At 36.8% G+C, this 27,088-nt stretch overlaps 1 protein-coding gene across 1 annotated transcript; it reads left to right on the top strand.

The window, feature by feature from the left end:
* The first annotated feature begins 10 nt into the window (after window positions 1-10).
* SPA17 (sperm autoantigenic protein 17) lies at window positions 11-23,734 on the top strand. Its single transcript, XM_017524118.2, has 5 exons — window positions 11-77; window positions 1,371-1,551; window positions 7,091-7,161; window positions 17,380-17,466; window positions 19,754-23,734. The coding sequence occupies exons 2-5, from the start codon at window positions 1,398-1,400 to the stop codon at window positions 19,904-19,906; spliced, it is 465 nt and encodes a 154-aa protein (XP_017379607.1). The 5' UTR covers window positions 11-77; window positions 1,371-1,397; the 3' UTR covers window positions 19,907-23,734.
* The last annotated feature ends 3,354 nt before the right edge of the window (window positions 23,735-27,088 follow it).

Raw genomic sequence — 27,088 nt, 5'->3', positions numbered from 1 at the left:
TTTTTTGAAGAAAAAACGGTTACCTAGCAACGAGAAAAACAACCGGAACCAGTGGCACCAGCTGGGAGAGAAAGGAGGTGAGGCCGCTTCCCTACTTGCTCTCCGACACCAAAACTTCCCCTTTTCCCTTTGTCTCTCGTATTCTCTCAGCATCCCAGACACAACCTAGAGGCAGCCCATTCGGTGCGAGTCTGAAATCCCGGGTCCTCAACGTCTTGCCCTCGACTAGACGGGTCTGCCCCCTCCGCCCTCCCTCCTCTGACTACACTGGTTCACGGTCTCGCCAGTCCTCACCGCCCTAGAATGATTCAATACCCCCATCTCCTGCTCTCAGAAAAAGCAAAAGAGAGGAGCTTGGCGTGGTCGCGCGCGTTTGTAATCCCAGTTGCTCGGGAGGCTGAGGTGGGAACACCGCTGGAGTCCAGGAGTTCGAGGCCAGAGACACCGTCTCAAAGAAAAAAAAAACGATGAAACGAGAACCCTCCATAGACTGAGCCTCATTAAACCGTCTAGTTCCCCTAACCTGGACCCCTACCATGGCCTCTGTCTCTATTCCTCACTGACACGCACTCTCACATTAACAGGCCGAGTCCCTGAGGATTCTTTTCATACTCAGTAGCTCAACCCTCTGCTTAGCAGCTACCCTTAATCTAGCCCTTGTATTCCAAGACAGGAAGAGATAGTCTGGTCAAGAAGAAACCGGAAAATATAAGAATCCCAAAACTTTAGAGGCTGGGATTTCAAAATCGTGACACACCCCCATCCCATCCCATCCCTCCCCATCCCATCCCATCCCTCCCTCACACCTAGGCACGCACAACCCCATTCCACAGTACAAAGGTGTTCAAAGCATTATGGGGTCATGCTTCAGAAGTGGCAGCAAAGGGAAAGATTGTGCAACTTCTTCATTCAACAAATTGATTTCTAGAACCAGGACTAATTTCTACTCTTTAATTATATATATGTATATATATATACTTCAAAGAGGGTATTCTCAGCAATTGATAATGAATTCAATTTAACTTTTTAACAATCATTCTCTCTAAATTCCTGTGTGATAGTAAAAATTTACCCTTACCTTTTGAGAATACCAAAGGTAAAGAGAGAAAAAGTCATATTGAAATTGTGATTTTTTTGTAGTGTTTAAAAAAAGATTTGCCCTAGTGAATGGGTCTGTATTTGTATTATTCTAATTCATAATGCAGAATTCAAAACTCTTTGGAAGAAATGAATGGACTTGGTTTGTGTTGGGGAAAAAAGGAATTCAAGTCCAAAAAATGTGGGTCTCAGAAATAATTCGTTGGCATAGTTGTGGTTATATAAGTAAAATCAGACAAATTTAAAGACAGTACTCTTTAATGAATCTTTAGGTTCCACAGGCAGTTCTTACCAAGAAGATGTCGATTCCATTCTCCAACACCCACTATCGAATTCCACAAGGATTTGGGAATCTTCTTGAAGGGCTGACACGCGAGATTCTGAGAGAACAACCGGACAATATACCAGCTTTTGCAGCAGCATATTTTGAGAGCCTTCTAGAGAAAAGAGAGAGTAAGCTTTCTAAAAGTAGTCACTTTTTAAAATAGGAGACTAAGCCTTTGTTTATGGTAAAACTTGCTTAAGACCATCTCCATTCTGCAGAAAGCCTTTATGAGGCAAGGAGTTTCAGATAACAGTTCTTGCTCTTTGAAACAGTATGTACCTCTGTGATATGTTCTCTTACATCAGTTTCACATTATGGAAGATTACCAGGTCATTATTCAGACCTTCATTGTATTTCTTACAGACATACAGTGCGGAAGGTAACTTCAAAAGAGCATACATTTCTCTGGAGAATTCAGTGGGGGGACAAAGGATCATGCAGTCTACCCTCACCACATTCCAGCACACTGTTCCCATGTCTCCCTGGCAGTTGACTGTTATTCCTGAGATGGTTGTCTGTGGTTTCCTTTCCATTTTGATTCCTTTCATTTGAAAGTATTATAAGTGCTGCAAAAAGAATTCTGCACTCCTTAAATAAACTGATATTCGCTAGGGTATATGAAACTGTTCTGCAATAAAGGCACAGAAAAACTGCTTTGAAAGATGGACTGCCAGCCTGGAAAGGTAATTTCTATTCTTTATGCTAAGTCCCATCCTGCACAGATGCCAAGATCCCCACTAACAATAACTCTTTGGTTGAAAGCCAAAGCAAATTCCCATCACTCCCATAAATAAAATTTCTAAATCCCCAACCATGAAGGTTTATGACTGTCAGGGCTTGACCAGTTTTGTACTAAAAACCTATCCTTAGCCAGGCATGGTGGTGCACACCTTTAGCAGCAGCTACTCAGGGGCTGAGGCAGGAGGATCACTTGAGCCCAGGGGTTCAGAAGAGTAGTAAGTTATGATTACACCTGCGAATAGCCACTGCACTCCATCCTGGGCAACAAAGTGAGTCCCTTTGCCCACTCCCATGACCCCCGCCCCAACCCTCAGAAAGCCATTCTTGATTAGAACATCCATTTTATGTAAACTCTTGTCATCATTACTTTTTATTACAGTATTCCAATGGAGTGGTAAAGGTGACTAGAAATAGGCACAAGCAAACAAACATTCTATTGTAATCATTTTATAGTGGAAGAAAACCTAGCACAAGGGTAAAATTAAAGCAACTCCCATACACACTTCATAGTTCCACCCGCTTGCTTTTTTTGCCCTGCCCTCGCAGAGCTCAGAATCTCTGCCAATTTCCTGAATGTTGCTGGTCTTTTCCATATCCGGTCAGTGTGAATATTTGTTGCACAATCTGACACTTTAAATATTTTCCACTGAAAACATTTGATAAACTATATATAGAAGAGGAACGTTATTAAGAGAAATTATGTGGCAATAGACTCTGGGGCCTATTTGAGGGTAGAGGTAGGTGATGGGTGAGGATTGAAAAACTACCTATCAATCATTATGCTGATTACCCTGGTGACAAAAATTGTCTCCACACCAAAGCCCCTCGACATAGAGTTTACCCATATAACAAATCTGCATGTGCATCCCTTGAACGTAAAACGAAAGTTGGAAGGGGGAAAAGAATAAAATTCTTTGGAAAAAGAGGTGAATTGTAATGAACATTAGTTTTATTATAAGATTAACTGCAAATTCATGCAGTAAAAAGTCTTTAGTCATTTATTTAATTTTAGAACTGAGAAACATCCCATCATAAAAACATTTGCGTCATTGTTATCAGATCACAGTAATTAAAGCAAATGTTTCAGATTAATGGTCCCAGGACACTAGCTCTCTAATAAACAATGGGTAAAACCATTTGAAAAAATTGTAAGCACCACACCCAATTACACCCATGGGCAAATTATCTAGATGATATAAGTTTCAGAATTCAGTCTCTTCAAAAAGGAAAAAAAAAAAAATACAATCGTTATAGACCACTAGCTCAGTCTCCCACACAGTGCAAGAATTCTCTTGCCAGCCTTCATCATAGGTGGTTACTAGTCTTCATTTTTATTTTTGTGACAGGAAACATGTTAGTATATGATTTAAATGGTATTTCAGGTCACTAGAAAAAAGATGGACTCTTTTATTAAATTATTTTGAGATTAAAAAGGAAAAAGATAAAATTGGATCAATTTCTTATATTATACACAAGGACAAATTCCAAATTAGTCGCGTATATAAATATTTTTTAAAAGAAACTGTACAGATAAATATGGATGAATCTCTCTATAAGAGAAGAAAAAGTTTTGCTAGCTAAATTGCTTTAGTTGCTTCAAAAATTCGGAAGCAATTAGGGAAAAGATTGTTATAATTTGACAACATAAAAGCAAACTTTTACATGAGAAAAAGCACTGTGAGGAAAACAAAACTACAAAAGACAAACAGAAAAAATATTTGTAATTTATATCCCAGTGGGTTAATAGCCCTAATAAATAGTTTGAAAAAAAAAAAAAAGTGTGTTATAGGCTTATAGAACCCAATAGAAAACATTGTCAAGAGATATGAGCAAACAGTTCACACAAAAATGAATGCGAATGGCACTTACAAAAATATATTCAAACTAATTCATAATTAATAATAATAGAAATCCAAATCAAAACTGCACTGACCTAGCAATAACAATCCCTCCATTATATTGGCAAAAACTCAACATACTCTGTAGGCAGTGCTGTGGGATAATAAGCATTTATATACATTGCTGGTGGATAAGCAAAATGCCATAATTTCAAGGAGGGAAACTTAGCAATACCTACCAAAATTATATATGTATTTAATCTTTGACCCAGAAGTTCCACTTCTACATTTTTCAGTGCATTATTCTTTGTAGAAACAATCCAAATATCCATAATAGGAGGTTGAGTGAATATAGTACATCTACACAACTGAATAATATATATTACTGTTTTCAAAAATGAGAAAGGTCACTTGATGATACTATAGGTGATACTATGGAGTAACTTTCAGGACATATTCAGTGAAAACAGCAAGATGAGAAAAAGTGTGCTTAATGTGCTACTATTTTTTTTTTAACAGAGACGGGAATCTCACTATATTATCCAGACTGTTCTCAAACTCCTGGAGTGCAGTGGTACAATTGTGGCTCCACTGCAACCTCCCAGGCTCAAGCAGTCCTCCCACCTCAGCCTCCCAAGTAGCTGCAACTATAGGCATACACAACCACACTGGGCTAATTTTTGTTTTGCTTTGTTTTGTTTGTAGAGATAGGGTTTCACCATGTTGCCCAGGCTGGTCTCAAACATCTGAACTCAAAAAATCCGCCAGCCTTGGCCTCCTAAAGTGCTGGGATTACAGGAGTGAGCCACCACACCCGGCTTCAATTATATTTTTAAATGGAAGAGTAAATCTTTAAAAACTTACCATTTACCTTTAGGAGAAAGTGAACACAGTAGAGGGAACATGATATAAACTATCTTTAATTTGGAGTCATAAAATTTAGCATAGTTATAATTTTAAATTTAAAAATTGTTAAGCAATTTCTAAACTGTAAAAGCAAAGTGAAACATGAGCCTAACTAGTATTGACTGAGTGACATACACACACCGAAAGGAATTATTTCAAGTGATATTAAAATGTAATAATTTGTGCATGCCTAGTGCCTATATCCTAAAAACAAAATGAAATTATATATTGTAGAACAAAGTAAGTAAGCAACTAAGCTAGTATTATTAGGAATAAGATTTTTAGTATAGGAAAAGTGACACTCAAGTAAGAAAATGAAAGAGGTTAATAAAATCCTGTAATCCTAAATTTGAGTTGAAAAATATCAGTGTGATCTCATGTTTTCTCTCGTTGAAAAATGAAAGAAGTATTTTCTGGCTTTGTACTTAAAGGCCTCAAAACAATGACCAACCCAGTACCAGTGAGCACCTAGCTTCTAGGTTGTCATCTCTAAATACCATTCCCAGGAATGAAGCCTTCCTGGAGAACAAGCTAATTTCATGAACTTGGCAGGAAATATACAAGATTAGGCTGAACATCTTGCCATACCAGAAAAGACAGATGCTATCAAAGATTACTAGAGGTGTTTCCAAGGGACTCAGGAACATTTGAACACCTGAATAAGCTACCACTGGACAAATGTTTGACAATTAGAGCATCAATAATAAGAATAATGCGTGCATTGGATTGAAATGCATCCATTTTCTTAAACATTTGTGAATTTGTGGTTGTTAAAAAAAACATTCATTGGTCATCTTTAAAGGATTCTAGGAATTCAACTGATTATTCTGAAAACTGGTAAATAAAAGGAAAGAACCAAACCTTTAACCTTTCTTTCCTGTAAGAACTGTTCTTCAGAGTAACCGAACAGTTGATGAGGAAAAGTTATCCTTAATGAGTACTCCAGAAAATAAATAAGTATTGATCAAATTAGAGCATTACCATTTCACAACCCCTAAAAAAAATGATCTAAGCAAGGATCATCAGGGGGCCAATAAAAATTATAAAAGAGTAACCACATATTATAAATTTTATGACAGAATTACACAGCACTACCAATCAAGTATACTTGCTGAAAAAATCAAACCATCAAACCCACATCAGATCAAACCTAAACATCTAATACCAGTCTGCAGGAAATTGAAAGGCAGAAGAATTTGTTAAAAGCCACCATGAGGATAGTCAGAAACATCTGAACTATGAAAAACTCCAAAGGGAAAATCACCTAATTTCATCAACAAATAAATTGCAAGGAAAGAATCGGACTGAGGGATCTTTAAAAGAAATTTAAAAGACATAACAAAGGGCTGTGCATCCCCATTTTGGGGATCCTGATTTGAACCAACAGATAAATAAGACAATGGAAGAAATTTGGATAGTTGACTGAATAATTGATAATATTGAGGAATTATTGATATTATTAGTATTTTGAAGTATGATAATGGTGTTGTGGTTATATTTTTAAAGTATATATTGAGATACATTCTGAAATAAGTAATTGTAGATAAAATAACAGGATGCAAGGGGTTGGTTTAGAAATAATCAGAAGAAAGGGTTACAGATAAAACAAAGTAAATCACGGGTTGATAATTGAATCTAGACAGTATGCACATGGGAGTTTATTATCCTATTTACTTTCTAAGTTTGAAATTTTTCATACTATAAAGTTAAAGAAAAAATTGTTTAAAAATAAATACCTGTCTTTGTCTATGTCAACTGTCTACATATTATTTTTAAAAGTTTCTTTCATCCTTCACTTTTCCAAACTTTCTGACAACTTAGCATTTAGTTTTATACATTTTTCTGTGTTTACTAATGCATGTTCTAAGTGTCAACATTTATATTTAAGTACTGGCATTTGTTCTTTCTCCGATTTTATTATAAATTCTATCAAGGCAGAAATTATGTTTTTGGTGCTGTTCTAAGTATCCCCAAAGGGTCATCCAATGTTCAATTGGTAATTGTATATCTAATGATCACTGCTAATGTCTGCAGTGCTAGGCTATGTACTATGTCAACAAGATTTTGGACTGTCAGTAAAGAACCTGTAATTTGAAACAAGAAACTTATATTTGTGTTACTATTCTATATTTACCTTAATGCATTCAAATAAATCTGAAGTTATTATATTTTTATTATTTAGAAACCAACTTTGATCCAGCAGAATGGGGGAGTAAGGTAGACGACCGCTTCTATAATAATCATGCATTTGAGGTATGGTCCTTTGAAGCTATTGGATTTGGCTATTTCTTCTCTCTCTCAATGGCTAGCAATTATTAGGCTATCCCCAGAATTGTGAGAATTATGTGAGGAGGCATCACAAATAACTTATTAAATCTTTTTAATTGGTCTGGGATTTTTTTATGAAAATTTTTTTCTAAAGTATCTGAGTCATGTACAGATATTTCACTTAAGTTTAACAATGATCAACAGGAAGAAAGTGCTTGCAAGTTATGAATAATTATTTCATTATTTATTCTTCAAATGTTTTCAGCATCACAGTGCTTAACCATAGCAGGTACTCAACAAATAATTACTGAATTAATAGGTGAATAGTCTATTTCATAGTCTATATTATGAGTAGTCTGTTAAATAGTCTATTTCGTAGACCAAAACACTATTAGTCCAATCATTTCATTATCAGTGATATATTACAAAAGACTAATTATAATTAAAGATGGTAATGGTATAGTTTTCTCTATAAAGCTAGTTTTTTCAGAGTCTGAGCCTATATTTCTCTTTAGCAGCTTTACAAAGACAACTTTCTCAACCGAGTTTCCTCAAAAAAAGATTAAGCCCTAAACCAAAGGCACTAATTGCATATAAGGAATCAGTGCCCTGCTTTGTATCTAGAATGGTTCTGGTTGTGTACCATCCTTGGGAAAATTGAGAAAAGAGGCACTGAAAACATTCTCTGTGTTCTATGACTTAGATAATGAATCCTGGTTGAAAAAGGCTGTGTGGTATCAGCATTATTGGCGTCAACTGGAAACTTGATAGAAATTCAGAGTCTCACAGGAAACATGAAAAACAAGGAAATATGACACCCCAGAATGAACACAATTCTTCAGCAATAGATCATAACCAAAATGAAATTCTTGAGGTCTCAGGTGAGGAATTAAAAATATTGGTTTTTAAATATGGTCAGTGAGGTGCAAGAGAAATCTGAAAACCAATACAAAGAACTCAGGGAAACAATTGAGGATATAAATGAAAAATTATTCACGGAGATAGATTTTTATTTTAAAAAAACTCTAACATAAATTCTGGAATTGAAGAATTTATTGAAGGAAATGCAAAATATATTCAAAAGCTTTAACAATAGACTAGACTAAGTAGAACAAAAAAAATTTAGAACTTGAATACAGGTCTGAAACGATCCAGTTAGACAAAAGTAAAAGAGAATAAAAAAAGCCTGTAAGACATTTGGGATAACATAAAGCAACTGAATATTTGAATTATTGGTATCCCCAAGGACATAAAGATCAGAAGGTTTAGAAAACTTATTTAATGTAATAATAGATGAAAACTTTGCAAGTCTAGCAAGAGATTTAAGCATCCAGATATAAAAGGCACAGTGATTCCCCAAACAAATACAACACACATACACACACACACACACACACACACACACACACACATACACAGGTTTCACCACAGCACTATCTAAAGTCAAAGAGTGAATTCTAAAAACAACAAGAGAAAAACATCAACTTAGAGGGAAAACCCATCCGACTGGTAACTGTATTTCTCAGCAGAAACCTGACAGGCCAGGAAGAATGGAATGATGATTCAAAGTGCTGGAAGAAAACAACTATCAGCCAAGAATTCTATATCCAGCAAAATTAACCTTCAGAAATGAAGGAAAAATAAAGTATTTCCCAAACAAGCAAACTAGCCTTGTCCTGCAAGAAATGTTCAAATAAATCTTCAACTTGGAAGCCAAAAGATGGCATTTAGCATCATGAAAACACATGAAAGTATAAAACTCAATGTTAAAGCAGTCACACAAAGGAGGAAGAGAAATGAACCAAATGGCACCACAACAGAATTCCACCAATCCACAATGACAAACAGTAAGAGAAGAAGAAACAAATAATATATAAAATAACAAGAAAACAATTAACAATATGACAAAAGCAACAAAACTTCACATATCAATAATAACTTTAAACATATATAGATGAAATGTTCAACATAAAAGCTATAGATGAGCTGAATGAATTTCTTTAAAAAAAAAAAAAAACATGATCCAACTATATGCTTCTAATAAGAAACTTACCTTACCTGTAAAAACATATAGACTGCAAGTAAAGAGGTGGAAAAACATATTCCAGACCAACAGAAACCAAAAGTAAGCAGAAGTAGCTATAGTGATATTCGGTAAAAACAGTTTAAGTCAAAAACAGTAAAAAACAACAAACAAGTTCACTTTATAATGAAAAAGGGATCAGTTCAGCAAGAGGATGTAACAATTGTAAATATATACACACTCAGCACTGGAGCAACCAGTTCATTTTAAAAAATGACTATGTGTAAAGACAGAGGTAGACTGAAATACAATAATAGTGGGGGACTTCAACACCCCACTCATAACATTAGACAGATTATCTAGACGGAAAATCAGCAAAGTAACTAATATAGTTTGGCTGTGTCCCTACCCAAATCTCATCTTGAATTGTAGTTCTCACAATCCCCACATGTTGTGGGAGGGATGCAGTGGGAGATAATTGAATTGTAGGGGTGATGGTTTTATAAGGGGCGTTTCCTCCTTTGCTCAACTCTCATTCTCTCTCCTACCACTTTGTAAAGAGATGCCCACCACCATGATTGTAAGTTTTCTGAGGCTTCCATAGCCATGCAGAAGTGTGTGTGAATCAATTAAACCTATTTTCTTAATAAATTACCCAGTCTCAGTATTTCTTCATAACAGTGTACGAGCAGACTAATACAGTAATTTTTTTTTTGAGGCAGAGTCTCATTCTCTCACCCAGGCTGGAGTGCAGTGGCATAATCTCACCTCACTGCACCCTCCACCTCCCAGGTTCAAGCGATTCTCCTGCCTCAGCCTCCCAAGTAGCTGGAATTATAGGTACATACCACCACACTCAGCTAATTTTTGTATTTTATATTTTCACCATGTTGGCCAGGCTGGTCTCAAACTCCTGGCCTCAAGTGATCCATCCACCTCTGCTTCCCAAATTACTGAGATTACAGGTATGAGCCAATGTGGCCTAGCTAATACAGAGAATTGGTACTGCAGAGAGTGAGGCACTACTGTAAAGATACCCAAAAATGTGGAAGCAACTTTGGAACTGTGTAACAGGCAGGGGTTGGAACCATTTGGAGGATTCAGAAGGCAAGAAGATGTTGGAAAGTTTGGAACTTCCTAGAGACTTGTTGAATGGGTTTGACCAAAATACTGATAGTGATATGGACAATGAAGTCCAGGCTGAGGTGGTCTAAGATGGAGATAAGGAACTTGTTGAGAACTGGAGTAAAGGTCACTCTTACTATGCAAAGAGACTGGCAGCATGTTGCCCCTTCCCTAAAGATCTGTGGAACTTTGAACTTGAGAGAGATAATTTATGGTATCTGGTGGAAGAAATTTCTAAGCAGCAAAGCATTCAAGAGGAAGCAGAATATAAAAGTTCAGAAATTTTGCAGCCTGATGACACAATAGAAAAGAAAACCCCATTTTCTGGGGAGAAATTCAAGCTGGCTGCAGAAATTTGCATAAGTAATGAGGAGCCAAATATTAATCACCAAGACAATGGGGAAAATGTCCCCAGGGTATGTGAGAGACCTTCACAGCAACCTCCCATCACAAGCCTGGAGGCCTAAGAGAGAAAAAATGGTTTTCTGGACCAGACCCAGGGCTGTCTTGCTCTCTGCAGCCTTGGGACATGGTATCCTGTGTCCCAGCTGCTTCAGCTCCAGCCGTGGTTAAACAGGGCCAATGTACAGTTCAGGCCATTGCTTCAGATGGTGCAAACCCCAAACCTTGGTAGCTTACATGTGGTGTTGAGCCTGTGGGTACACAGAAGCCAAGAATTGAGGTTTGGGAATCTGCACCTAGAATTCAGAGGAGAATGGAAACACCTGTGTATCCAGGCAGAATTTTGCTGCAGGTGCAGAGCCCCCATGGAGAACCTATGCTAGAGCAGTGTAGAAGGGAAATGTGAGGTCGCAGCAGCCACACAGAGTCCCCACTGGGGCACTGCCTGGTGGAGCTATGAGAAGAGGGTGACTATCCTCCAGACCTCAGAATGGTGGATCCGCCAACAGCTTGCACTGTGCACATGGAAAAGCTGCAGACACTCAATGCCAGCCTATGAAAGCAGCCAGGAGGGGAGCTATACCCTGCAAAGTCACAGGGGTGGAGCTGACAAGGTCATGGGAGCCCACCCCTTACATCAGCATACCATGGATATGAGACATGGAGTCTAAGGAGATCATTTTGAAACTTTAAGGTTTAATGACTGCTCTGTTGGATTTCAGACTTGCATAGGGTCTGTACCACCTTTGTTTTGGCCAATTTCTCTCATTTGGACCAGGTGTATTTACCCAATGCCTGTACCCACATTGTATCCAGAAAGTAACTAGCTTGCTTTTGATTTTACAGGCTTATAAGCAGAAGGAACTTGCCTTGTCTCAGATAAGACTTTGAACTTGGACTTTTGGGTTAATGCTGGAATGAGTTAAGACTTTGGGGGACTGTTGGAAAGGCATGATTGTGTTTGAAATGTGAGAGCATGAGATTTTGGAGGGCCTGGGGCCAAATGATATGCTTTGGCTGTGTCCTCACCCAAATCTCATCTTGAATTGTTGTTCTCCTAATTCCCACATATAATGGGAGGGACCTTGTGGAGGTAATTGAATCATGGGTGTGATGGTTTTATAAGGAGCTTTTCCCCCTTTGCCCTGCTCTCATTCTCTCTCCTGCCATCCTGTGAAGAGGTGCTTTCCACCATGATTGTAAGTTTCCTGAGGCCTCCCAAGCCATGCAGAGCTGTGAGTCATTTAAATCTCTTTTCTTTATAAATTACCCAGTCTCAGGTATTTTTTCATAGCAGTTTGAGAATGAAGTAATGCCATAACATTGAACTTAAATTTGACTTTAAACAAATGGACCTAACAACATTTACAGAACATTCTATTCAGCAACTGCAGAATATATATTATTTTCATCAGCACATGGAACATTCTCAAAAATAGACCAAATAATGTTAGTGCACAAAATAAGTCTCAACAAATTTTTTAAAGTCAGTATAAAGTATCTTGTCAGACCACAGTGGAATAAAACTAAAAATCAATACTGAGAGGAATTTTGGAAATAGTACAAATACATGGAAATTAAACAACATACTTCTGAAGGTCTACTGGATCAAGACAGAAATTTTTGAAAAGTTTGAAACAAATTTAAAGTTTGAAGAAAGTTTTTTAAAAGTTTGAAACAAATTAAAACTGGAAACAACATACCTATGGTATACAGAAAAAGTAGTGCTAAGAGAGAAGTTGATAGCAATAAATGCCTACATCAAAAATGTAGAAAGGCTACAAATTACCAGTTGAAAGATGAACCTCAAGCAACTTGAAAAGCAAGAACAAACCAAACAGTGGCAGAAAAAAAGAGGGAACAAAGATCAGAACAAAACTAAATGAAGACTAAAATGACAATACAAAAAGATTAACAAACCAAAAAAATTGGTTCTTTGAAAAGATAAATAAAATTGATAAATGGCTAGCTAGACTAACCAAGAAGAGAGAAGACCCAAATAAACAAAATTAGAAATGAAAAAGAAGACATTACAACTGATGGTACAGAAACATAAACAGTCATCAGAGACTATGATGAACAATTATACACTCACAAACTAGAAGACATAGAGGAAATAGATAAATTCCTGGAAACATACAACCTACCAAGATTGAATCAGGAAGAAATAGAAAACTTGAACAGACCAATAACAAGTAGTAAGATGGATACAGTAATAAAAATCTGCCCCCATCATCACCACCAAAATAAAAGGCCAGGCTTAATGGATTCACAGCCAAATTCTACCCAGCTCTGCATACAAAGAAGAACTAATCCTGAAACTATTCCAAAAAATTGAGAAGAATGGATTCTCCCTAAACTCATTCTATGAGGCCAGTATCACCCTGATACCAAAACCAGACGAGAACCCAACAAAAACAGAAAACTGCAGACCAATATTCCTGATGAATAGATGCAAAAATCTGTAACAGAATACTAGCAAACAAAATCCAACAGCACATCAAAAAGGTAACACACCATGATAAAATCAGTTTTAAACCATGGATACAAGGATGATTCAACATCTGTAAATCAATAAATGTGATACATCAACAAAATGAAAGACAAAAATCATATGCAGAAAAAGCATTTGATAAAATTCAACATCACTTCATTATAAAAATCCTCAACAAACTAGGCATAGAAGGAACATACTTCAGAACAATAAATGCCATATACAAAAATTCCACAGCTAATACTATACCTAATAGAAAAAATTGAAAGCAGTTCCCCAAAGAACAGGAACAAGACAAGGTTTTTCACCACTCCTATTCAACATACTACTGGAAGACCTAGCCAGAGCAATGAGGCAAGGGAAAGAAATAAAAAACATCCATATTGGAAAAGAGTAAGTCACTTATCTCTGTTTGCTGTATATATAGATAGATGAATATATATTCAGAAATGAGGTCTCACTCTGTCATCCGGGCTGGAGTGCCATGGTGTGATTATAGTTCATTGTAGCCTTGGCCTCTTGGAATCAAGGGATCTTCCCATCTTAGGCTCCCAAGCTGCTAGGACTACAAACGTGCCACCACACTGAATAATGTTTTTGTCTTTTGTAAAGATGGAGTTTTGCCATGTTGTCCAAACAGGTCTCCAGCTCCTGGCCTCAAGTGATCATCCTGCCTTGGCCTCCTAAAGTGCTGGGATTTCAGGCATGAACCACCATGCCTGACCCCCAATATAATCATATCTAGAAAAATCTAAAGACTCCACTAGAAAACTCTTAGATTTTTTAAATGAATTCATTAAAGTTGCAGGATACAAAATCAATGCACAAAAATCAGTAGCATTTATATACACTAATAACAAGGTGACTGAGAAAAGAATCAAGAAGGCAATCCCATTTATAATAGCTTTAAAAAACAAGGAGTAAATGCAACCAAAGTGGTGAAAAATCTGTACAAGAAAAACGATAAAACACTGATGAAAGCAATTGAAGATGATACAAACAAATGGAAAAACATCCCAGGCTCATGGATCAGAAGAATTAATATCTTTAAAATGACAATACTTTTTCTCAAAACAATCTACAGAGTCAATGCTATCCCTATCAGAATACCAGCTCACTTTTCACAGAATTGTGAAAAACAATCCTAAAATTCATATGGAACCAAAAAAGAGTCCAAATAGCCAAAGCAATCCTGAGCAGGAAAAACAAAGCTGGAGATATCACATTATTAAATGATATTCAAATGATATTATAGGTTGGTGCAAAAGTAATTGCGGTTTTTGCTATTTCAGTAGAAAAATACTGCAATTACTTTTGCACCAAATGAATACAAGGCTATAGTAACCAAAACAGCATAGAACTGGTATAACAACAGACACATAAATCAATGGAATAGAGAAGAATCAGAAATAAACCCATATACATATAACCAACAGATCTTTAGCAAAGCTGGTAAGAACATACATTGTGGAAAGGACATCCTCTTCAATAATTAGTGCTGGCAAAATTGGAAACCCATATATAGAAAACTGAAACTGGATCCCTATCTCCCATCATATACAAAAATCAACTCATCATCAATTAAAAATCTAAACATAAGACCTAGAGTATAAAAATGCTAGAAGAAAACCTAGGGGAAACTTTTCTGGATATTGGTCTAGGCAAAGAACATATGACTAAGACAACAAAAGCACAGGCAACAAAACCAAAAATAGACAAATGGGACTTAATTAAGCTAAAAAGCTCCTGCACAGTGAAAGAAATAATCAACAGAGTGAAAAGACAAGCTGTTGAATGGGAGAAAATATTTGCAAACTATTCATCCACCAGAGGACTAATATCCAAAATACACAAGGGAGTCAAACAGTTCAACAACAACAACAAATAAATAATCCCATTAAAAATGGGCAAAGGGCTGGGCATGGTGGCTTATGCGTGTAATCCCAGCACTTTGAGAGGCAAGGCAGGAAGATTATTTGAGCCCAGGAGTTTGACATTAGCATGGGCAACGTGGTAAAACCCATCTCTACAAAAAATTAGCCAGACGTGGTGGTGTGCACCTGTAGTCCCCAGTTACTAGGGAGGCTAAGGTGAAAGGAACACTTGAGCCCACAAGCCAAGGCTGTAGTGAGCCATAATCATGCCATTGCACTTCAGCCTGGGCAACAGAGTGAGACCCTGTCTCAAAAAAAAAAAGAGAGAGAAAGAAAGAAAAGAAAAGGAAAGGAAAAAGTAAAAAGAACTTGGAAAAGGACACGAATAGAGATATTTTAGAAGACATACAAGTCCAACAGGTATATTTTTAAATGCTCAATATCACTAATCATCAGAGAAGTTCAAATCAAAACTACAGTAGGTATCATCTTACCCCACTCAGAATGGCTATTATGAAAAAGACAAAAAAAAAATAACATATTGGCAAGGATATAGAGAAAGGAGAACTCTTATACACTGTTGGCAAGAACGTAAATTAGTACAGCCTTTAAGGAAAACAGTATGGAGATTTCACAAATAACTAAAAATAAAACTACTATTCAGTCCAACAATCTCACTATTAGGTATCTACCCAAAGGAAAATAAATTAATACATCAAAAGATACCTTCATTTTTATGTTGTTTGCAGCACCATTCACAACAGCAAAATTATGGAATCAACCTACATATCAGTCCAATGGATGAATGAATAAAGAAAATACGGGATATATACACAATGAAATATAATTCAGCCATAATAAAGAAAGAAGTTATGTCTTTTTCAGCAACATGGATAAAACAGGATGCCATTATCTTAAGTAAAACAAGCCAGGCACAGAAAGACATGTAGTAGATGTTTACACTCATAAGTGGGTGCTAAAAAAAAATGTGTTCAAATGGACATAGAGAATGAAATGATAGATAATGGAGACTCAAAAAAGTGAGGAGAGGTGGGAGGGGGGAGAATAATGAGAAATTGGTTAATGGGTAAAATGTACATTATTTGGGTAATGGACATCCTAAAAACCCTGACTTGATCACCAATCCATGCCTATAACAAATTTGTACGTGTACTCTATAAATTTGTACAAATATTAAAAAAAGAAGAAATTCAAAGTATTGTCTTCCCAAGGTCTACAAATCAGAAGTTACATTTTTAAAAGATCACCGGAATAATTCGTAGGTACATTAAAATTTGAGAACACTGCTGTAGACAACTGAGTTAATACTGTTAGCCACAAAGCATCAGCGGATATTAGAATTGAAAAGAATTAACAAAGTTCAGGTTTTGGCGGTGTTCTCCAGTAGATTTGAGGGATTTCCTGAAGAAGTAGCTGTCACTTATTACATGAGTTTGAAAGTGAAGTTCCATCCATTTGTGCCTGCAGATATGGGTGTGTTCTGCTTATTTCTATTTTACTAGATTCTCTGTGTTCATGTTTTATTTGTATTCATGTTTTATTGAAATAAAGTAATACTGCTGAAAATTTTAAATCCTTGTATCACATAGCAATTCTGGGGTATTTCTTTTTTTTAATTCTAAAGGTTTTATTTGATTAGAGTACATATTCTTAAATTTCAGTTTCATGGGTTAAATAAGCTCTTTCAATCGTGAATTAGCAATGCCTTTAGTTTGGGGAGGAAGACTTAAATAACCATGTCAAAATAGGCAGAGGTGGTTTCTCCTTTTATATTTAAATCATAAAGCAAAACTCCACAGCAAAACTTCCTTCTTTTGCTAGTTTTAATTCATAAACCTCACTCAAAAGTCAACTTGACGTCACACTATAGAACACAATGCCATTTATTTTATTCCTATTTTAGAAACTATTGGAATCTCTCTTTTATACTTTGTTCAGGATTCATTATAGCATCTTATCAACTTTTAATATAGAACAGTGGTTTACTTTTATCATAAAACAGTGGTACACACATTCCAAAAGCAACAGATCAAATGTTTTGCCAATTATTTGGTCTTTAATATTTGTTTACACATATTCCCTTAAGAGCTTTAATTATTTATTCTTGTTTTAATGTATTTTCCTTATTAAAGATAAATATGTAGTATTTAATTCCCTCGATTTCTCAGTAATTTAAAGTAATATTTAATTACTTCTAAACAGTTTTATATAAGACTTTGCTATTTTGGAAACATTGCTAATTTGGTTCTCTCCTATCTGTCCAGAAGCAAGAACCACCTGAGAAATGTGATCCTAAACAAGAAAAGTCTCAGATATCTGGGAAGGAGGAAGAAACACCAGTCACCATCTTAGTATGTAATATTTTTCATGTACTATTGAAGAATGATATTTTCATGTACAAAGAATGATATTACCCAATTTAAAATTGAACTCCAATGAATGTCTGTTATCTTTATTGTCAAAATTATGATTTTACCTTCCAGATAATTAACATCAAGATAAACTCCAGATAAAGATTAACATCAAGATAATATCCAGATAAAATAACTGGTAGATCATTTTCAGCCATGCCTCTTATAATCAAAAACTCATTTATCCCTTAAAAATAAAATCTTATTTTTCAAGATTGTTAATGGATGGAAAATCTCCCTATGGGGAAGGGCAGACAGAACTCACAGCCCCAGTTGTGATGTTTCAGATTCATCTTCCACTTTGGGAATTTTTCACTAATTGATGCTGTCACCACTATACAATAGCAAACATTCAGAGATAACAAAAGAAAAGTCACAGGGAATTACATACAGCCAAAATAATGGCTTTACAACAATGTGGCTTATTCATCTTCCATGCATAACCCTCTACAAAAATGCCTCTGTGCCTGAAGTACTACATCCAAGCAGTCAAGACATAGAGAAGTCCACCCTCAAAGATACCTATATTCAGTGGTGTGCTAGAGCCAGCTCTCAAGAGACAATTGTGCACATTTCTACCCAGGCTCATGTTCAGTAATGTCACTTTAATAACTTGAATCATCCACAATGAGAATTTTAAGACCATGGCAAACACTGCAAATCTGGGCTTTGTTTTTTTCTGGAGAGCCAGTTGTTAAAACACTTATCAGTACATGATTGTTTATATTCTTCATAGTCCAGACTCTTGTGGACTAGGCCTCATAAGGAAAAAAAACTCACTCTCTACAATGTCGAAGTTCAAACTTCTGAGTTCCTTTTTATGTCTCAGGTCCCAGGTAGTTGCCCAGTATCTGGCACCCAGAATGGATATCCCCTCAAGGAATACCCTACTTCCTACCTAGTAATGCATGAATTTTCCCTATAAGATGTACAGGTTATTCCAGAATTATATCAATACAACCCAATAAGCCTAACATTAAGATGTAACAGGAAGTCAAGGAAGAAGGGAGTTTTATTTCCTTGCATCTTTCATAGATGCTCTTACACAGGTTTTCATGAGTTTGAATAGGGATCTCATTGATTTCCAACTTGAGTGTTTCCATTTGCCTGTATTAGGATGTCATCTCAAAGAATTTAGTACCATTCTGTTTGCATTTAAAAGTTTGAGCTAGATTTGTCTCATTGTTTATAATGGGGGGACTGGGAGCTTGAGAAACCCATTAATATGAGATTGAGTAAATATTAAATAAAAGTACATCAGTATAATATAATACAATGATGTCATAAAAAAAGAATGGGCTGAGTTATACACTGACTAATAATACAGAAAAAGAGAACCAAGATATATTGTTACATGGAAAAAGTAGCTGCAGAACTCTGTGATTAGCATGATCTCATTTTTAAAATAAAAAGGCATATATATACCACATGAATATATTTGCATATGCAGAAATTTTGGAAGGATATAGATACTCAACTCATAATAATGGGTATCTCCCAGGAGCAGGATTTGAATAGGGGGAGAAAGCTTTCACTGCCGATGACATTTGAGTTTTTAAAGTGTATACATATCATTTCTATAATATTTAAAGATATATTAAAAGCTATATATTTATTCAGTTGTACACTAATGATTCATACATTTTACTATCTGTAAATTTATACCTAAAAATTTATACCCTTTTTTTTTTAAAAAAGATGGTATGTGCCAAAGTTCAACAAACCATGTTAAAACTGACTTTACTGGACTAAATGGATTTCTCTTTGGCACTTCACTTTAAATGTATGACTTTGATTAGCTAATCATTTAGAAATTGAGAAGTTATTCTAATTTATTGTATGTAATTATGATTATTTTTAGATATAACATTTATTATTATTCTTAACATTTTTACCATGCCTCAAGGATTCTTTATTGTCCCTCCCCAACCCCCCAAAATAATACCTATTTAAGGAAACTGAAATAGGCACTATTCTGGGGGAAGGAAAGTTGGCAATGATCTTTTGTTGCTGAGACATATTAAAGAGTGACAAAACAAAATGCCTGCTATTTTGGCATTTGCCATTCGGTGCATATACAATGTGACAATATATGAAAGTCCCTCAGGAAGCAACAGATCTCAGATAGTTGCATCCCTAAATTGATTAAATTTTATGCATTTATTTTTATGGCATCAAAACTACGGCATGTTTAAAGAGTCTGTTACTTTTTCTACTTTCAATGAAGGACTCTTCTGAGGAAGATAAAGAAAAAGAAGAGGTTGCTGCTGTCAAAATCCAAGCTGCCTTCCGGGGACACATAGCCAGAGAGGAGGTAAAGAAAATGAAAACAGATAGTCTTCAAAATGAGGAAAATGAGGAAAAAGAGGAAAACATGTGAGGACACTGTTTTTACCTCCAGGAAACATGAAAAATAATTCAACTCCATTAATGTTCTTGTTATTGTCTTTTTTTCCTGAATAAGGAAGATTAGATGTTGTGAAATAACATTTGTTGCTGTTGTGAAAATCTGTCATGAGCATTTGTTTAATAAGCATACCATTGAAACATGCCACTTGAAGATTTCTCTGAGATCATGAGTTTGTTTACACTTGTCTCAAGCCTATCTATAGAGACGCTTGGATTTAGAAGTATAGAACTAAAGTATCTGAGATTACAGAGATCTCAGAGGCTATGTGGTCTAACCATTACCAAATAAATAAATCCTCGCTATCACATCCCCCAAAGATGTTCTTGAGCTCCTGTTTCACTCCTAGTGATAAAAAATTTCACTGCTTTTTAAGGATAGTCCATTTAAATTTAGAATTTTTAGAAAGATAAGCTGGGTCAAAACTCTGCCTCCTTCAGCCTGGCCAACATGGTGAAACTTCATCTCTACTAAAAATACAAAAATTAGCCAGACATGGTGACATGCGCCTGTAATCCCAGCTACTCAGGAGGCTGAGGCAGAAGAATCACTTGAACCCAGGAGGCGGAGGTTGCAGTGAGCTGAGATTGTGCCACTGTACTCCAGCCTGGGCGACAGAGGAAGACTCCGTCTCAAAAAAAAAAAAAAAAAAAAAAAAAATCTGCCCCCTTGTAAATTTAACTCACTTGTTTTCATTTATCATACATGCGTTCGATTATTTATTGAAAATGTATTGAGCACTATTTATGTGCTGGGAATTAGTAGTGAATACTGTTCTTACACTTACACAACTTACAATTTTTTATTGTTTTGCTCTCCAGAACATCACATTGGAAAACGCAAAAGCTATCATATCATGCTGTCTTCTTCAGTTAAAACTTCCCAAGTTTTTTTAATATACAATGGTATATTAGAAAAGTATACAAATGGTAATGCCTATTTTACAAACTCAGAGGCCTTATATCTTATTTGAATGGTTCACTGAACCATTCAAATCCCCAGTGCCTTATTTTTAGAAAGTTCAGTCTCTCCCTTTTGAGGCCCCTCCACCCTTGATTGTCTAAGAAACTGAGGGTTCATGTCTTAGACCAAAAGGTGCAGTTCTCTTCCCAATACGAAAGGTAGAAACTGCAGTCTTACCATTTAGTTAATGTTGTTGCCTTCTACCGTAATGTTGTAACATAGTCCAGCAGACTGAGGTGATTCTCTGGCTGGTTCCAATTCCTGCCTGCACCATAGTGGATGGTCCGTGATTTAGTTCCAGGATTACATCTCTCTTCATTCATAGTTCCACAACCATTGTTCCCAAAGCTCAAAAACAAGGCGGGATGGCCCAGTCCTGAGGAGTTTCTAAAACTAGGTATATGTTATGTCATAAATAATACTCTTCTACAAACACTTTGATCCTTGTCATAGGCTTAGATGTACTCTTTCTCCAAAGCAGTTTTATTTCAGGTGCCTCACTGCCCATTCCTGGCACTGAGCCTTTATCAGGCACTGCAACAGAGGTTCACCCAAGAGATCTCCACTCAAACACAGTTGATTCACACCAACCCTTTTAAGGTTATGGCATTCATTCTCTAATGTGCACTCATACAGGTGGCCTTTCTCCTTCTAAAGTCTTGCTACCACTATAAAGAATTTCATGATAGCTAAATACAAGTCTCTAACATCCTCCTTAACCCCTCTCCTCTTGGCTTAGAGAGGAAAAGAAATCAATCCTCCAGGATTCCAGCTGCTCATCCCTCCCATTCCACTGAAAGCACCAGCTTCCAACACCTTCCCCTCCTGAACAAAGCCATCCTGCTTAGAGGATTATCAAGGGGGACCCAGAATTTATGCAAAGATTTAGATTCCCTGACCGGGAGAGGAGACCAGAGAGAAAAAGAGATTTTTTTTTCCATAGTGAATATATAGCAGGAAGAAAAAAAGAAATGAGTTAGCTTTTTCAGTAATTCTCTTGTTATACACATAAAGTAACTAACACTCTGCGTTCCATACACATACACACGCACACACGCATACATCTAGTGGTGGTGATATTTGTAGTGAAGGAGAAAAAGGAAAATTTGAGCAATGGATGTGATATTATGACAACAACACATATGAATGACACTTTCTTAGAACTTACCTGGTTTTCCTCTTATCTCTCTGGCTGTTCCTTCTCAATTCCCTTTCCTGGTAACTCTTCAACTCCCCAACCACTGAATACTAAGTGCGCTTATGCTCAGTCTTTTGACCCCATTTCTATACTCACTTGATTTCCTGCAGTCTTATAGCTTTAAAATCCTTGTTCTTAATGATTACTCCCAGACCTTTCTCTCCTCTGCCTGAGAACTTCTATATCGATATTCAACTGCCTATATGACATCCCCATCTGGATGTCTATAGGCATCTCAAAAGTAACATATCAAAAACGACTCCTGATGTTGTCCCCAAATCTGAAACTTTCTCACACCCAAGTTTTTCCATTCAAAAATGGCTGCTCCAGTCTTCCATTTCCTTGGGCCAAAAACCTTGAATTCATCTTTAATGCTTCACTTTCTTTCACACCCCATATACAATCTATCAGCAAAACCTGTAGGCTGTACCTAGAAAATAAATTCAAAATCTGCCTACTTCTCACCACTTTCATTGTTACCACCTTGGTCCTAGTTCATATGATGTCCTTGTGAATTATTGCGATAACCTATACTGGTCAGTGATTGTCTCACTACTGCTGCACAACCCATTCCAAAGTCAGCGCTTTAAGACAATTATCTTTTCTCCTGGGTCTGTAGGTCAGTGGTAATATAGCTGAGCTAGGCTGGACTACAACCTCGAGGCTCGCTTTGGGTTTGTGGGCTGACAAGAGGAAGGTCTGCTTCAGGCTGTGGGCCCATGGGTCAACTGCAGCACAGCGCCTCTGCTTCACATGTCCTATTCTGAGCCCATGCTGAAAGATATTATCCAGGACAAGCTCTTCTCATGCTGGTCACAGAAGACAAACAGGAAAACCCAGCATTCAAGAGTACTTCAAGCTTTTGCTAATAATATCACTTCCACTGACATCCCATATTTAAAAAAAAAAAAAAAAAAGTCATCGAATGAAGCCCAAAGAGGATGAGGAAATACACTGTTCACCATGTATGCATAATACTACTACAGAGTAGTGAAGAATTGGGACCAGTAATTTAATCTGCTTTCTTGATTATATCTTTCCCACATGCAAACTAGACCCACTTCTATTCCAAAACCCCTGAAAGTTCCATCACATCTTTGAAGTCCAGGATCTCATGGTCTACATCAGGTCCAGATATAGCTCTTCTTGACATAGAGACCTATGAATTAAAACTGCAAGTATCTTTTTCTCGCATACCAAACATACAACAAATGATGGATTAGCGATGATAATAACCACAAAAAAAATACCCTTATTCACAGAGGAGAAAAATGGAGGCAGATTATAGCCACTGGTCCATAACAATTAGGAAATCTCGCTGGACAATGGTTGTCAGGTTTCTCTATTGGAGGGAATTACGTTTCATGATTAGGCACTGATTCTGCTCCCTAAGAATGATTTTCCAGTCTATCTTCCACAGCTCTTGGTTCTACACTCTAGGGAATCATTCTTTTACCCTCATCTTCCTTAGTCACTTGCAAAGGACATTAGAGAATATGCCCTTTTTGGTGGATAAATGGGTTCTTCAACCTGCTTTTTGCCTGTAGAAAATTAGAGCCCAATAATCTGTTTATATCCTCTAGAGTGTCAATCTCTTTCAGCTGGTACTGGTACTTTTGCCAATAAAGTTCTTTTTTAAACTTCATGGATTTCCTATGAATTTGACTGTAGTCAAGTCCATGTGCCAAAAGATGTGGTGCACTCACAATTTCTTTCAAGATATACCTTCTTTTGTGTCTCTCTCTCTCCAATACTATTAAGAGTGAAATTGAAACCAATATTTCAATATATAAAGGCTTCTATCATAACTGCTGAGCATTCACTATCCCTTCTTCTCCCAGCTTCCACCTTATATTACTCAGGGTCTCCAGAGAAACAGAGCCAATAGGATATATATAGATATATGACTAGGAATTTATTATGGAAATTGGCTCATGCACTTGTGGAAGCTCAGAAGGCCAACAATATGCTATGTGCATGCAGAGAACCAGAGAAACCAGTGGTGTGATTCCGTCTGAGTCTGAAGGCCTGAGAACCATGGAAGCCAATGGTGTAGCTCTCAGTCCAAGGCAAAAGCCCTGATAACCAGGGAGGGGGGCTGCTGGTGTGAGTCCTGAAGTCTCAAGGCCCAAGAACCAGCACCTCTGGTGTCCAAGGGCAAAGAAAAATGGATGTCCTAACTCCAAAAGAGAATTTGCCCTTCCTCTGCCTTTCAGTAGGTACTGGTACTTTTGCCAATAAAGTTCTTCTTTAAACTTTGTGGACATCCTATGAATTTGACTATATTCAACTCCATGTGCCAAAAGGTGTGGTGCACCATTCCCAAGAGAAGTTATCCTTCCTCTACCTTTTTGTTCTACCCAGGTCCTCAATGTAGTGTGCCCACATTGATGAGGGCAGACCTTCTTAGTCTACCAATTCAAATACTAATCTCTTCCAGAAACATCAGCTATCTGAGCATCCCTTATTCAGTCAAGTTGTCACAAAAAATGAAGCTTCACATGCCTTTTCCCCTTTTCAATACATCAGCCAGAGTATCCTATTATTATTTAAGTCACATCATGTCATTCCTCTGCTTAAAACCCTCAATGGCTCCTCATTTCACTCAGAGTAAAAGTCTTCCTTATGGTCTACAAAGCTCTCTGCAGATCTTTCCTCCTGTTACCTCTGACCCCCATATCACTTGTTCACTTGGCTCCAGCCACTCTGACCTCAAAGCTCTTCCTCAGACATTCCAGGCATGTTCCTGTCTCACGGATTTTGCATATGTTGTTCCTTCTGCCTGGAGTGCCTTTCCCCAAGCATTGCTCCATTCCTTCACGTCTTTAGTCAATGAGCAAGTCAGTGAGACCTTCCATGAACCACTCCTCCTATCTAAAATAGCTTTTTAAAAAAGCACTCCTCTTCCTCCTTTTTATTTATCTCCTTAGTTCTGGACACCATCTAATATATCTTGTTCACAGCCTGCTTCCCTCAGTAAAATCTATGCCATGAAGATAGAGATTTGTTATTCTGTTCACTGCCTAGTGCCTTTTTTACATGCAGTGGGAAGGAGTGAATCACTTCTAGTGGCTCATACAGAAGTTGAAGGAGCCCTAGCAAATCTCCTTCAATCTAATTAGCTTTGATTGGGTAATACATCTCTCCTTGAATCAATTATTGAGGCTGCGGGAAAGGAATGTGCCCATAAGTTTATGCATGTGACTAACAGAACCTGTCCCTGGAGTAGGTCAGTTCTGCCCAAAAATATTTAGCTGAAAGTAGAGGAAATTTGAAGTCTCCTATAGGAAACAGAGGAATAGAGGAATGTTGTCAACCAACAAATATCCACCACAATGCTTTAATCACCACATGGCTTCTCACTACACTGCATTTGTGAATTATTCATCAAAACCAAAGATGAGAGAAGTATCAAGACTAAGAGGAAGAAAAACGAAACAGCATGTGAGGGGTTAAGAAGACATGGGAATGTAGAAATTTAGGTAGCCTGCCACATAAATTGCAGTGCTAATGGTGCTTCCTGGAACTATGCAATGCAAAAAGGAGCAAAAGAAAGAGCTTTGGGTGCACCCTTCAATAGCTCAACTGGTAGAGCAGAGGACTATAGAGTGTATAGAAGGAATTTTGGGTCTAGGATAATATGAAAAATCATGAGAGAAAAGGAGAACTTGAACTGTTTTAGAAATATATGCAAAATTTTTCTCTGTGGGAAGCTAAGTGTGAGAGTTTGTCAACATGAATTTTTCATAAAACATTCTTATGAACACTGTACCTATGGAGAAGGAGTCTCCTGTCGAGATCATCAAGCAGTTCTTTTTAATAGACACAAACCCAGCATAATTTGGAGGGAATTTTTCTCTGTTCCATGGTGACATGAAGCTCAGTCAAACAATGTCTCTGTGATCCGAGATGAACCCAGGATAAGGTCTCGAATTGTCACTGTCATTCTGTCTCTAAGCTATTACATCATTCACTTTCTTTGTTCTAAAGCAAACTAAACAGTAATTTCCCCAATTCCTCAATAAAATTAACTCAACAGTTTCTATACCTCAAAACAACTTGAGCTTTCCCTTTTTATATGCTTTCAACTTTTATTATAGATTAGGGAGTACATGTGCAGGTTTGTTACGTGGGTCTATTGTGTGACACTGAGGTTTGATTCTGTCACCCAAGTAGTGAGCATGGTACCCAATAGTTGATTTTTCAGCTCACTTCCTACTCTTTTCTTCCTGGTCTAGTAGCCCCCAGTGTCTATTTTCCCCCATTTTTATGTCTATGTGTATTCAATGGTTAGCTCTCACTTATAAGTGAAAACATGCAGTATTTGGTTTTCTGTTCTTATGTTAATTTGCTTAGGAAAATGGCCTCCAGCTTCATCCATTTTGCTACAAAGGACATTATTGCACTCCTTTTTGTGGCTATGTAGTATTCCATGGTATATATGTACCACATTTTCTTTATATAATCCACTGTTGAAGGGCACCTAGGTTGATTCATGTCTTTGCTATTGGGAACAGCACTGCAATGGATATACGAGTGCATGTCTTTTTGATAGAATGAATAATTTTCCTTTTGGTACGTATCCAGTAGTGGAATTGCTGGGTGAATGGTAGTTCTGTTTTAAGTTCTTTGAGAAATCTCCAGTGCTTTCCACAGTGATGAACTAGTTTGCATTCCCACCAAGAGTGTATAAGCATTTTCTTTTCTTCTCAGCCTCACCAGCATCTGTTCTTTTTTTACTTTTTAATCATTGCTATTCTAGCTAGTGTGAGATCTGTCTCACTGTGGTTTTGATTTGCATTTTTCTGATGATTAGAGATGTTGAAAATCTTTTTCATATGTTTATTGGCTGCTTGTACATCATCTTTTGAGCAGTGTCTGTTCATATCCTTTGCCCATTTTTAAATGGCTTATTTGCTTGATTTGTTTTTGGTTTGTTTGTTTGGGGTCTTCTTTTTCTTTTTCTTTTTTTTTTTTTTTTTTTTTTTTTTTTT

This window comes from Cebus imitator, unplaced genomic scaffold (genome assembly GCF_001604975.1).
Source record: "Cebus imitator isolate Cc_AM_T3 unplaced genomic scaffold, Cebus_imitator-1.0 Scaffold0, whole genome shotgun sequence".
Classification (NCBI taxonomy): Eukaryota; Metazoa; Chordata; class Mammalia; order Primates; family Cebidae; genus Cebus; species Cebus imitator.
The sequence above is the reverse complement of the archived record's forward strand: the minus strand, read 5'-3'. Positions and strand labels throughout refer to the sequence as shown.